Below are 14,210 nucleotides of genomic sequence, written 5' to 3'. Positions count from 1 at the left end.
CTGCTGATCAGCGCCTTCAGTCCCTTCGTCTGGATGGACACGCCCGCCTGTCAGAAAGCCGCCGCCCAGCTGTGCTGGCCCCTCCTCAAACAGGTGACTGAAGACGATCACCCCCATCATCTTCTGTGGAACATCAGCGGACATATGTGCCGCCCCATTCGTCTCACCCTCTAACTGTTCTCGGCCTCTTTGTCTTGGCCGCTCACCCTCCACCTCTCGCCCTTCACCCCCTTGCCCCATCTTCTCTCCGCCCTCCTCCTCCTCCTCTCGCCCTCCTCCTCTCGCCCTCCTCCTCTCGCCCTCCTCCTCTCGCCCTCCTCCTCTTCTCGCCCTCCTCCTCCTCCTCTTCTCGCCCTCCTCCTCCTCCTCTTCTCGCCCTCCTCCTCCTCTCGCCCTCCTCCTCCTCTCGCCCTCCTCCTCCTCCTCTTCTCGCCCTCCTCCTCCTCCTCTTCTCGCCCTCCTCCTCTTCTCGCCCTCCTCCTCTTCTCGCCCTCCTCCTTCTCGCCCTCCTCCTCCTTCTCGCCCTCCTCCTCCTTCTCGCCCTCCTCCTTCTCGCCCCCTCCTCCTTCTCGCCCCCCTCCTCCTTCTCGCCCTCCTCCTCCTTCTCGCCCCCCTCCTCCTTCTCGCCCTCCTCCTCCTTCTCGCCCTCCTCCTCCTTCTCGCCCTCCTCCTCCTTCTCGCCCTCCTCCTCCTTCTCGCCCTCCTCCTTCTCGCCCTCCTCCTTCTCGCCCTCCTCCTTCTCGCCCTCCTCCTTCTCGCCCTCCTCCTTCTCGCCCTCCTCCTCCTCCTCTTCTCGCCCTCCTCCTCCTCTTGTTGCCCTCCTCCTCCTCTTCTCGCCCTCCTCCTCCTCTTCTCGCCCTCCTCCTCCTCTTCTCGCCCTCCTCCTCCTCTTGTCGCCCTCCTCCTCCTCTTGTCGCCCTCCTCCTCCTCTTGTCGCCCTCCTCCTCCTCTTGTCGCCCTCCTCCTCCTCTTGTCGCCCTCCTCCTCCTCTTGTCGCCCTCCTCCTCCTCTTGTCGCCCTCCTCCTCCTCTTGTCGCCCTCCTCCTCCTCTTGTCGCCCTCCTCCTCCTCTTGTCGCCCTCCTCCTTCTCTTCTCGCCCTCCTCCTCCTCTTCTCGCCCTCCTTCTCTTCTCGCCCTCCTCCTTCTCGCCCTCCTCCTCCTCTTCTCGCCCTCCTCCTTCTCCTTTTCTCGCCCTCCTCCTTCTCCTCCTTCTCGCCCTCCTCCTCCTCTTCTCGCGCCTCCTCCTCCTTTTCTCGCCCTCCTCCTCCTCTTCTCGCCCTCCTCCTCCTCTTCTCGCCCTCCTCCTCCTCTTCTCGCCCTCCTCCTCCTCTTCTCGCCCTCCTCCTCCTCTTCTCGCCCTCCTCCTCCTCTTCTTGCCCTCTTCCTCCTCTTCTCGCCCTCCTCCTCCTCTTCTCGCCCTCCTCCTCCTCCTCTTCTCTCCCTCCTCCTCTTCTCGCCCTCCTCCTCTTCTCGCCCTCCTCCTCCTCCTCTTCTCGCCCTCCTCCTCTTCTCGCCCTCCTCCTCCTCTTCTCGCCCTCCTCCTCCTCTTCTCGCCCTCCTCCTCCTCTTCTCGCCCTCCTCCTCCTCTTCTCGCCCTCCTCCTCCTCTTCTCGCCCTCCTCCTCCTCCTCCTCTTCTCGCCCTCCTCCTCCTCCTCCTCTTCTCGCCCTCCTCCTCCTCCTCCTCTTCTCGCCCTCCTCCTCCTCCTCCTCTTCTCGCCCTCCTCCTCCTCTTCTCGCCCTCCTCCTCTTCTCATTATGGGTAGAAATATATGGAGATAATAATAAATCCTGATCGGGTTATAACCTATAAGCCTCCAAACATAATGGAAGAGACAGAAGATCAATCACTGAGGAAATAATCATCAGAACGAGGAGATAATAATGGGGACCAGAGGGGGCGCCCTACTAGACTTAGTATTATCAGACCTGACCAGAGGGGGCGCCCTACTAGACTTAGTATTATCAGACCTGACCAGAGGGGGCGCCCTACTAGACTTAGTATTATCAGACCTGACCAGAGGGGGCGCCCTACTAGACTTAGTATTATCAGACCTGACCAGAGGGGGCGCCCTACTAGACTTAGTATTATCAGACCTGACCAGAGGGGGCGCCCTACTAGACTTAGTATTATCAGACCTGACCAGAGGGGGCGCCCTACTAGACTTAGTATTATCAGACCTGACCAGAGGGGGCACCCTACTAGACTTAGTATTATCAGACCTGACCAGAGGGGGCGCCCTACTAGACTTAGTATTATCAGACCTGACCAGAGGGGGCGCCCTACTAGACTTAATATTACCCAACAGACCTGACCAGAGGGGGCGCCCTACTAGACTTAATATTATCAGACCTGACCAGAGGGGGCGCCCTACTAGACTTAATATTACCCAACAGTCCTGACCAGAGGGGGCGCCCTACTAGACTTAATATTATCAGACCTGACCAGAGGGGGCGCCCTACTAGACTTAATATTATCCAACAGACCTGACCAGAGGGGGCGCCCTACTAGACTTAATATTAACCAACAGACCTGACCAGAGGGGGCGCCCTACTAGACTTAATATTACCCAACAGTCCTGACCAGAGGGGGCGCCCTACTAGACTTAATATTACCCAACAGTCCTGACCAGAGGGGGCGCCCTACTAGACTTAATATTATCAGACCTGACCAGAGGGGGCGCCCTACTAGACTTAATATTATCCAACAGACCTGACCAGAGGGGGCGCCCTACTAGACTTAATATTATCAGACCTGACCAGAGGGGGCGCCCTACTAGACTTAATATTATCCAACAGACCTGACCAGAGGGGGCGCCCTACTAGACTTAATATTATCCAACAGACCTGACCAAAGGGGGCGCCCTACTAGACTTAATATTATCCAACAGACCTGACCAGAGGGGGCGCCCTACTAGACTTAATATTATCCAACAGACCTGACCAGAGGGGGCGCCCTACTAGACTTAATATTATCCAACAGACCTGACAGAGTAACTAATGTGCAGGTATTTGGACACCTAGGAAATAGTGACTATAATATAATACATTATAATTTGTTCTTCAATAAGGGAATCTCTGGAGGGGCCACAAAAACAATGAACTTTAGGAAGGAAAAGTCCAATCACCTCAGAGAAGCCCTGAACAATATAAAATGGGATAATGTCCTCAAAAACAACAATACTGACACTAAATGGGAGACTTATAAAAATATCTTAAATTATCACTGTAAGATGTATAAACCTTATGGGAATAAAAGGGTCAGAAATAAAAGAAAACCAATATGAATGAATAAAATCGTTAAGGGGCAATAAATGACAAAAATAAAGCATTTAAACTACTAAAACAGGACGGCAGTGAGGAAGCATTAAAAATATAGAGAAAAATGTAAAATATGTAAAAAACAGATAAAAGCCACAAAAATAGAGATAGAAAGACTCATTGCCAAAGAGAGTAAAAATAACCCCAACATGTTCTTTAACTATATAAATAGCAAAAAGGTCAAAATGATAGTGTTGGCCCTTTAAAAAATGATGAGGAAGAAATTATAAACGGGGATCAGGAAAAAGCAAATATATTAAACAAATTCTTCTCCACTGTATTCACCGAGGAACATGAAATGCCAGGTGAAATACAGTGTGATAAGGTGAAATCCCCAGTACAGGTCACCTGTCTAACCCAGGAAGAAGTACAGGTCACCTGTCTAACCCAACCCGGGAAGAAGTACAGGTCACCTGTCTAACCCAGGAAGAAGTACAGGTCACCTGTCTAACCCAGGAAGAAGTACAGGTCACCTGTCTAACCCAACCCAGGAAGAAGTACAGGTCACCTGTCTAACCCGGGAAGAAGTACAGGTCACCTGTCAAACCCAGGAAGAAGTACAGGTCACCTGTCTAACCCAGGAAGAAGTACAGGTCACCTGTCTAACCCAGGAAGAAGTACAGGTCACCTGTCTAACCCAGGAAGAAGTACAGGTCACCTGTCTAACCCAACCCAGGAAGAAGTACAGGTCACCTGTCTAACCCAGGAAGAAGTACAAGTCACCTGTTAAACCCAAGAAGTACAGTGCCGCCTACAAAAAATCAAAATAGACAAATCGCCAGTTCCAGATGATATTCACCCCTGTGTTCTAAAGGAATTAAGTGATGTAATAGACAGACCCCTATTTTTAATATTCAGGGACTCTATAGTGACAGGAACTGTTCCCTAGGACTGGCGCATGGCAAATGTGGTGCCAATATTTAAGAAGGGGTGAAAAGGTGACCCCGAGAATTATAGACCTGTTAGTTTAACCTCTGTTGTATGTAAATTGTTTGAGGGTCTAAGATGCTATTTTGGAGGATCTTGATACAAATAAATGGATGACTCCATATCACATGGCTTTATGAGGGATCGGTCCTGTCACCTGATCAGCTTTTATGAGGAGGTGAGCTCCAGACTGGACCAGGGCGCTGGATGTCGTATATCTGGATTTTTCCAAAGCATTTGATACGGTGCCACAAACTGTTGGTGCATAAAATGAGAAAGATTGGGATGGGGGAGAATATGTGTAAGTGGCTAAGTAACTGGCTCAGTTATAGGAAACAGAGGGTGGTTATTAATGGTACTTATTCTGATTGGGTGACTGTTACTAGTGGGGACCACAGGGGTCGGTCTTGGGTCCTGTCCTATTTAATATATTCATTAATGACCTTGTAGAGGGGTTGAATGGTAAAGTAGCAATCTTTGCAGATGACACTAAACTCTGTAAAGCGGTAAACACAATAGAGGACAGGGCACTGTTACAAATGGATCTTGATAGGTTGGAGGTTTGGGCTAGGAAGTGGCAGATGAGGTTCAACACTGATAAATGTAAAGGTAATGCACATGGGGAAGAAAAATCCGGGCTGGGATTATGTACTAAATGGGAGAACACTTGGGACGACTGACATGGAAAAGGACTTGGGAGTCTTAGTTAACAGTAAATTTAGCTGTAGTGACCAGTGTCGGGCAGCTGCTGCCAAGGCAAATAAAATAATGGGGGGCATAGATGCCCACGACAAGGAAATATTTCTACCGCTGTACAAATCACTAGTCAGACCACACATGGAATACTGTGTACAGTACTGGTCAGACCACACATAGAATACTGTGTACAGTACTGGTCAGACCACACATAGAATACTGTGTACAGTACTGGTCAGACCACACATAGAATACTGTGTACATTACTGGTCAGACCACACATAGAATACTGTGTACAGTACTGGTCAGACCACACATAGAATACTGTGTACAGTACTGGTCAGACCACACATAGAATACTGTGTACAGTACTGGTCAGACCACACATAGAATACTGTGTACAGTACTGGTCAGACCACACATAGAATACTGTATACATTACTGGTCAGACCACACATAGAATACTGTGTACAGTACTGGTCGGACCACACATAGAATACTGTGTACAGTACCGGTCAGACCACACATGGAATACTGTGTACAGTACTGGTCAGACCACACATAGAATACTGTGTACAGTACTGGTCAGACCACACATAGAATACTGTGTACAGTACTGGTTAGACCACACATAGAATACTGTGTACAGTACTGGTCAGACCACACATAGAATACTGTGTACATTACTGGTCAGACCACACATAGAATACTGTATACATTACTGGTCAGACCACACATAGAATACTGTGTACAGTACTGGTCGGACCACACATAGAATACTGTGTACAGTACTGGTAGGACCACACATGGAATACTGTGTACAGTACTGGTCAGACCACACATAGAATACTGTGTACAGTACTGGTCAGACCACACATAGAATACTGTGTACAGTACTGGTCAGACCACACATAGAATACTGTGTACAGTACTGGTCAGACCACACATAGAATACTGTGTACAGTACTGGTCAGACCACACATAGAATACTGTGTACAGTACTGGTCAGACCACACATAGAATACTGTGTACATTACTGGTCAGACCACACATAGAATACTGTATACATTACTGGTCAGACCACACATAGAATACTGTGTACAGTACTGGTCGGACCACACATAGAATCCTGTGTACAGTACTGGTAGGACCACACATGGAATACTGTGTACAGTACTGGTCAGACCACAAATGGAATACTGTGTACAGTACTGGTCAGACCACAAATGGAATACTGTGTACAGTACTGGTCAGACCACAAATGGAATACTGTGTACAGTACTGGTCAGACCACACATAGAATACTGTGTACAGTACTGGTCGGACCACACATGGAATACTGTGTACAGTACTGGTCGGACCACACATGGAATACTGTGTACAGTACTGGTCGGACCACACATGGAATACTGTGTACAGTACTGGTCGGACCACACATAAAATACTGTGTACAGTACTGGTCAGACCACACATGGAATAATGTGTACAGTACTGGCCAGACCACACATGGAATAATGTGTACAGTACTGGCCAGACCGCACATGGAATACTGTGTACAGTACTGGCCAGACCGCACATGGAATACTGTGTACAGTACCGGCCAGACCGCACATGGAATACTGTGTACAGTACCGGCCAGACCGCACATGGAATACTGTGTACAGTACTGGTCAGACCGCACATGGAATACTGTGTACAGTACTGGTCAGACCCCACATGGAAAACTGTGTACAGTACTGGTCAGACCACACATGGAATACTGTGTACAGTACTGGTCAGACCACACATGGAATACTGTGTACAGTACTGGCCAGACCACACATGGAATACTGTGTACAGTACTGGTCAGACCACAAATGGAATACTGTGTACAGTACTGGTCAGACCACACATGGAATACTGTGTACAGTACTGGCCAGACCACACATGGAATACTGTGTACAGTACTGGCCAGACCACACATGGAATACTGTGCACCGTACTGGTCAGACCACACATGGAATACTGTGTACAGTACTGGCCAGACCACACATGGAATACTGTGTACAGTACTGGCCAGACCACACACGGAATAATGTGTACAGTACTGGCCAGACCACACATGGAATACTGTGTACAGTACTGGCCAGACCACACATGGAATACTGTGTACAGTACTGGCCAGACCACACATGGAATACTGTGTACAGTACTGGCCAGACCACACATGGAATACTGTGTACAGTACCGGCCAGACCGCACATGGAATACTGTGTACAGTACTGGTCAGACCACACATGGAATACTGTGTACAGTACTGGTCAGACCACACATGGAATACTGTGTACAGTACTGGGCACCGGTGTACAAGAAAGATATAGTGGAGCTGGAGAGGGTTCAAAGACTGGAAACCAGGGTAATACGGGGAATGGGAGGACTACAGTACCCAGAAAGATTATCAGAATTAGGGTTATTTAGTTTAGAAAAAAGAAGGATTAGGGGGGGAACTAATAACTATGTATAAATATATCAGGGGCCGTACAGAGATCTCTCCATGATCTATTTATACCCAGGACTGTATATATAACAGGGAGGTGACCTAATAATATATATAATATATCAGGACAGTACAGAGATCTCTCCATGATCTATTTATACCCAGGACTGTATATATAACAAGGAGGTGACCTAATAATATATATAATATATCAGGACAGTACAGAGATCTCTCCATGATCTATTTATACCCAGGACTGTATATAGAACAAGGAGGTGACCTAATAATATATATAATATATCAGGACAGTACAGAGATCTCTCCATGATCTATTTATACCCAGGACTGTATATATAACAAGGAGGTGACCAAATAATATATATAATATATCAGGACAGTACAGAGATCTCTCCATGATCTATTTATACCCAGGACTGTGTATATAACAAGGAGGTGACCTAATAATATATATAATATATCAGGACAGTACAGAGATCTCTCCATGATCTATTTATACCCAGGACTGTGTATATAACAAGGAGGTGACCTAATAATATATATAATATATCAGGACATTACAGAGATCTCTCCATGATCTATTTATACCCAGGACTGTATATATAACAAGGAGGTGACCTAATAATATATATAATCAGGACAGTACAGAGATCTCTCCATGATCTATTTATACCCAGGACTGTATATATAACAAGGAGGTGACCTAATAATATATCTAATATATCAGGACAGTACAGAGATCTCCCCATGATCTATTTATACCCAGGACTGTATATATAACAAGGAGGTGACCTAATAATATATATAATATATCAGGACAGTACAGAGATCTCTCCATGATCTATTTATACCCAGGACTGTATATATAACAAGGAGGTGACCTAATAATATATATAATATATCAGGACAGTACAGAGATCTCTCCATGATCTATTTATACCCAGGACTGTATATATAACAAGGAGGTGACCTAATAATATATATAATATATCAGGGGACAGTACAGAGATCTCTCCATGATCTATTTATACCCAGGACTGTATATATAACAAGGAGGTGACCTAATAATATATATAATATATCAGGACAGTACAGAGATCTCTCCATGATCTATTTATACCCAGAACTGTATATATAACAAGGAGGTGACCTAATAATATATATATCAGGACAGTACAGAGATCTCTCCATGATCTATTTATACCCAGGACTGTGTATATAACAAGGGGGTGACCTAATAATATATATATCAGGACAGTACAGAGATCTCTCCATGATCTATTTATACCCAGGACTGTATATATAACAAGGAGGAGACCTAATAATATATATAATATATCAGGACAGTACAGAGATCTCTCCATGATCTATTTATACCCAGGACTGTATATATAACAAGGAGGTGACCTAATAATATATATAATATATCAGGACAGTACAGAGATCTCTCCATGATCTATTTATACCCAGAACTGTATATATAACAAGGAGGTGACCTAATAATATATATAATATATCAGGACAGTACAGAGATCTCTCCATGATCTATTTATACCCAGGACTGTGTATATAACAAGGGGGTGACCTAATAATATATATATCAGGACAGTACAGAGATCTCTCCATGATCTATTTATACCCAGGACTGTATATATAACAAGGAGGTGACCTAATAATATATTTAATATATCAGGACAGTACAGAGATCTCTCCATGATCTATTTATACCCAGGACTGTATCTATAACAAGGAGGTGACCTAATAATATATATAACATATCAGGACAGTACAGAGATCTCTCCATGATCTATTTATACCCAGGACTGTATATATAACAAGGAGGTGACCTAATAATATATATAATATATCAGGACAGTACAGAGATCTCTCCATGATCTATTTATACCCAGGACTGTATATATAACAAGGAGGTGACCTAATAATATATATAATATATCAGGACAGTACAGAGATCTCTCCATGATCTATTTATACCCAGGACTGTATATATAACAAGGAGGTGACCTAATAATATATATAATATATCAGGACAGTACAGAGATCTCTCCATGATCTATTTATACCCTCCTCCTCCTCTTCTCTCCCTCCTCCCCTTCTCGCCCTCCTCCTCCTCTTCTCGCCCTCCTCCTCCTCTTCTCGCCCTCCTCCTCTCGCCCTCTCTTTTGTTGGCTCACCCTCTTTTGTTGGCTCACCCTCTTCTTGCCCTCTTGTTGGCTCGCCCTCTTCTCGCCCTCTTTTGTTGGCTCGCCCTCTTCTCGCCCTCTTGTTGGCTCGCCCTCTTCTCGCCCTCTTTTGTTGGCTCGCCCTCTTTTGTTGGCTCGCCCTCTTCTCGCCCTCCTCTCGCCCTCTCTTTTGTTGGCTCGCCCTCCTCTCGCCCTCTCTTTTGTTGGCTCACCCTCCTCTCGCCCTCCTCACGCCCTCTCTTTTTTTGTTCGCCCTCTTCTCGCCCTCTTTTGTTGGCTCGCCCTCTTCTCGCCCTCCTCTCGCCCTCTCTTTTGTTGGCTCGCCCTCTTCTCGCCCTCTCTTTTGTTGGCTCGCCCTCTTCTCATCCTCTCTTTTGTTGGCTCACCCTCTTGTCGCCCTCCTTTTCTCGCCCCTCAGATGGTCTCCAGTTCTTTGCCCTCTGAAGCCGCCCTCTGTTTTTTCACGAACGTCCTGCGGGGGCTGCAGATCCACGGGCAGCATGAGGCGTGTAACGGGGCCCTGGTGAACCTGGCCTATCAGATCTACATCGCCCTGGTAAGTGTCACCCCAATAATCTCTGAGCTGTGTCCGGCAGAGCGCCCCCTGATGACCGTCTGCCTCTCCAGCGCCCCCAGGTCACGGAGTTGCGGGTGGTGATGGAGCAGATCCCCGAGATCCAGCGCGATGCTCTGCAGCAGTTTGACTCTCGACTTCTCTTCACGGCACAGAAACAAGGGGAGAAGCGGCGGAAAGAGCAATTCAGGCGCCTCATATCCGGCTGCATTGGGGTGAGACGGAGCGGTATATAATGTACAGCGCAGCGTGGCGGTATATTATACATATACTATCCATTGTATATAATTATAGGAGGACAGTGTACAGTGTGGCGGTATATTATACATATACTATCCATTGTATATAATTATAGGAGGACAGTGTGGCGGTATATTATACATATACTATCCATTGTATATAATTATAGGAGGACAGTGTGGCGGTATATTATACATATACTATCCATTGTATATAATTATAGGAGGACAGTGTGGCGGTATATCATACATATACTATCCATTGTATATAATTATAGGAGGACAGTGTGGCGGTATATCATACATATACTATCCATTGTATATAATTATAGGAGGACAGTGTGGCGGTATATCATACATATACTATCCATTGTATATAATTATAGGAGGACAGTGTAGTGTGGCGGTATATTATACATATACTATCCATTGTATATAATTATAGGAGGACAGTGTACAGTGTGGCGGTATATTATACATATACTATCCATTGTATATAATTATAGGAGGACAGTGTGGCGGTATATTATACATATACTATCCATTGTATATAATTATAGGAGGACAGTGTGGCGGTATATCATACATATACTATCCATTGTATATAATTATAGGAGGACAGTGTGGCGGTATATTATACATATACTATCCATTGTATATAATTATAGGAGGACAGTGTACAGTGTGGCGGTATATTATACATATACTATCCATTGTATATAATTATAGGAGGACAGTGTGGCGGTATATTATACATATACTATCATTGTATATAATTATAGGAGGACAGTGTGGCGGTATATTATACATATACTATCATTGTATATAATTATAGGAGGACAGTGTGGCGGTATATCATACATATACTATCCATTGTATATAATTATAGGAGGACAGTGTAGTGTGGCGGTATATTATACATATACTATCCATTGTATATAATTATAGGAGGACAGTGTAGTGTGGCGGTATATCATACATATACTATCCATTGTATATAATTATAGGAGGACAGTGTGGCGGTATATCATACATATACTATCCATTGTATATAATTATAGGAGGACAGTGTGGCGGTATATTATACATATACTATCATTGTATATAATTATAGGAGGACAGTGTGGCGGTATATTATACATATACTATCATTGTATATAATTATAGGAGGACAGTGTGGCGGTATATCATACATATACTATCCATTGTATATAATTATAGGAGGACAGTGTAGTGTGGCGGTATATTATACATATACTATCCATTGTATATAATTATAGGAGGACAGTGTAGTGTGGCGGTATATCATACATATACTATCCATTGTATATAATTATAGGAGGACAGTGTGGCGGTATATCATACATATACTATCCATTGTATATAATTATAGGAGGACAGTGTGGTGGTATATTATACATATACTATCCATTGTATATAATTATAGGAGGACAGTGTGGCGGTATATTATACATATACTATCCATTGTATATAATTATAGGAGGACAGTGTGGCGGTATATTATACATATACTATCCATTGTATATAATTATAGGAGGACAGTGTAGTGTGGCGGTATATTATACATATACTATCCATTGTATATAATTATAGGAGGACAGTGTAGTGTGGCGGTATATCATAGATATACTATCCATTGTATATAATTATAGGAGGACAGTGTAGTGTGGCGGTATATTATACATATACTATCCATTGTATATAATTATAGGAGGACAGTGTGGCGGTATATTATACATATACTATCCATTGTATATAATTATAGGAGGACAGTGTACAGTGTGGCGGTATATTATACATATACTATCCATTGTATATAATTATAGGAGGACAGTGTAGTGTGGCGGTATATCATACATATACTATCCATTGTATATAATTATAGGAGGACAGTGTGGCGGTATATCATACATATACTATCCATTGTATATAATTATAGGAGGACAGTGTAGCGTGGCGGTATATTATACATATACTATCCATTGTATATAATTATAGGAGGACAGTGTGGCGGTATATTATACATATACTATCCATTGTATATAATTATAGGAGGACAGTGTACAGTGGCAGTATATTATACATATACTATCCATTGTATATAATTATAGGAGGACAGTGTAGTGTGGCGGTATATTATACATATACTATCCATTGTATATAATTATAGGAGGACAGTGTAGTGTGGCGGTATATTATACATATACTATCCATTGTATATAATTATAGGAGGACAGTGTACAGTGTAGCGGTATATCATACATATACTATCCATTGTATATAATTATAGGAGGACAGTGTGGCGGTATATTATACATATACTATCCATTGTATATAATTATAGGAGGACAGTGTAGTGTGGCGGTATATTATACATATACTATCCATTGTATATAATTATAGGAGGACAGTGTAGCGTGGCGGTATATTATACATATACTATCCATTGTATATAATTATAGGAGGACAGTGTGGCGGTATATTATACATATACTATCCATTGTATATAATTATAGGAGGACAGTGTACAGTGTGGCAGTATATTATACATATACTATCCATTGTATATAATTATAGGAGGACAGTGTAGTGTGGCGGTATATTATACATATACTATCCATTGTATATAATTATAGGAGGACAGTGTAGTGTGGCGGTATATTATACATATACTATCCATTGTATATAATTATAGGAGGACAGTGTACAGTGTGGCGGTATATTATACATATACTATCCATTGTATATAATTATAGGAGGACAGTGTGGCGGTATATTATACATATACTATCCATTGTATATAATTATAGGAGGACAGTGTAGTGTGGCGGTATATTATACATATACTATCCACTGTATATAATTATAGGAGGACAGTGTACAGTGTGGCGGTATATTACAGATGGTTATTATTCTATTCATTGATCATTTTATATAATCTATAGGATTTCAGCGCACAGTGTGGCGGTATATTATACAATATTATCCAATGACCAGCGTATACATTTAATAGGACATTGTACAATATGTGTGTGTGCATGTGTATATATATATATATATATATATATATATATATATATATATATATATATGGGATTCTCACATAATACTTTATATGGCTTCTCTTCTCTAATAGAAACCTCTGGGCGAACAGTTTCGGAAAGAAGTTCACATCCGGAATCTTCCATCTCTGTTCCAGAAGAAACCGCGGCCGGTCCTGAGCGAGGATGCCATCCTGGGCAGCTGCGCAGAGTCGCTCCCGGCATTATTCCAGCCATGAGGTGTTGGTCACCCCGCGCCTCAGGATCAGTAAGGAACAGAGGCCGCGGGGGCCTGATCCTCCTCCTCCGGCCGCTGGGGGCCTGATCCTCCTCCTCCGGCCGCTGGGGCCTGATCCTCCTCCTCCGGCCGCTGGGGCCTGATCCTCCTCCTCCGGCCGCGGGGGCCTGATCCTCCTCCTCCTCCGGCCGCGGGGGGCCTGATCCTCCTCCTCCTCCTCCGGCCGCGGGGGGCCTGATCCTCCTCCTCCTCCTCCCGGCCGCGGGGGGCCTGATCCTCCTCCTCCTCCTCCGGCCGCGGGGGGCCTGATCCTCCTCCTCCGGCCGCGGGGGGGCCTGATCCTCCTCCTCCTCCTCCGGCCGCGGGGGGCCTGATCCTCCTCCGGCCGCGGGGGGCCTGATCCTCCTCCTCCTCCGGCCGCGGGGGGCCTGATCCGGTATTTCCTCCCCCCCATGGG

The 14,210-nt window shown here is 44.6% G+C and overlaps 1 protein-coding gene across 1 annotated transcript in view; it reads left to right on the top strand.

The window, feature by feature from the left end:
* Nucleotides 1–13,986, top strand: part of XPO5 (exportin 5) — an 84,581-nt gene extending 70,595 nt beyond the window's left edge. Inside the window, exons 17-20 of the mRNA XM_056554608.1 lie at nt 4–93; nt 10,059–10,196; nt 10,268–10,429; nt 13,611–13,986. Of these exons, the coding sequence (XP_056410583.1) occupies nt 4–93; nt 10,059–10,196; nt 10,268–10,429; nt 13,611–13,754 (534 nt within the window). The 3' untranslated portion in view covers nt 13,755–13,986. The remainder of the gene's footprint in view (nt 1–3; nt 94–10,058; nt 10,197–10,267; nt 10,430–13,610) is intronic.
* The last annotated feature ends 224 nt before the right edge of the window (nt 13,987–14,210 follow it).

Source organism: Hyla sarda, unplaced genomic scaffold (genome assembly GCF_029499605.1).
Source record: "Hyla sarda isolate aHylSar1 unplaced genomic scaffold, aHylSar1.hap1 scaffold_81, whole genome shotgun sequence".
Classification (NCBI taxonomy): domain Eukaryota; kingdom Metazoa; phylum Chordata; class Amphibia; order Anura; family Hylidae; genus Hyla; species Hyla sarda.
The sequence above is the reverse complement of the archived record's forward strand: the minus strand, read 5'-3'. Positions and strand labels throughout refer to the sequence as shown.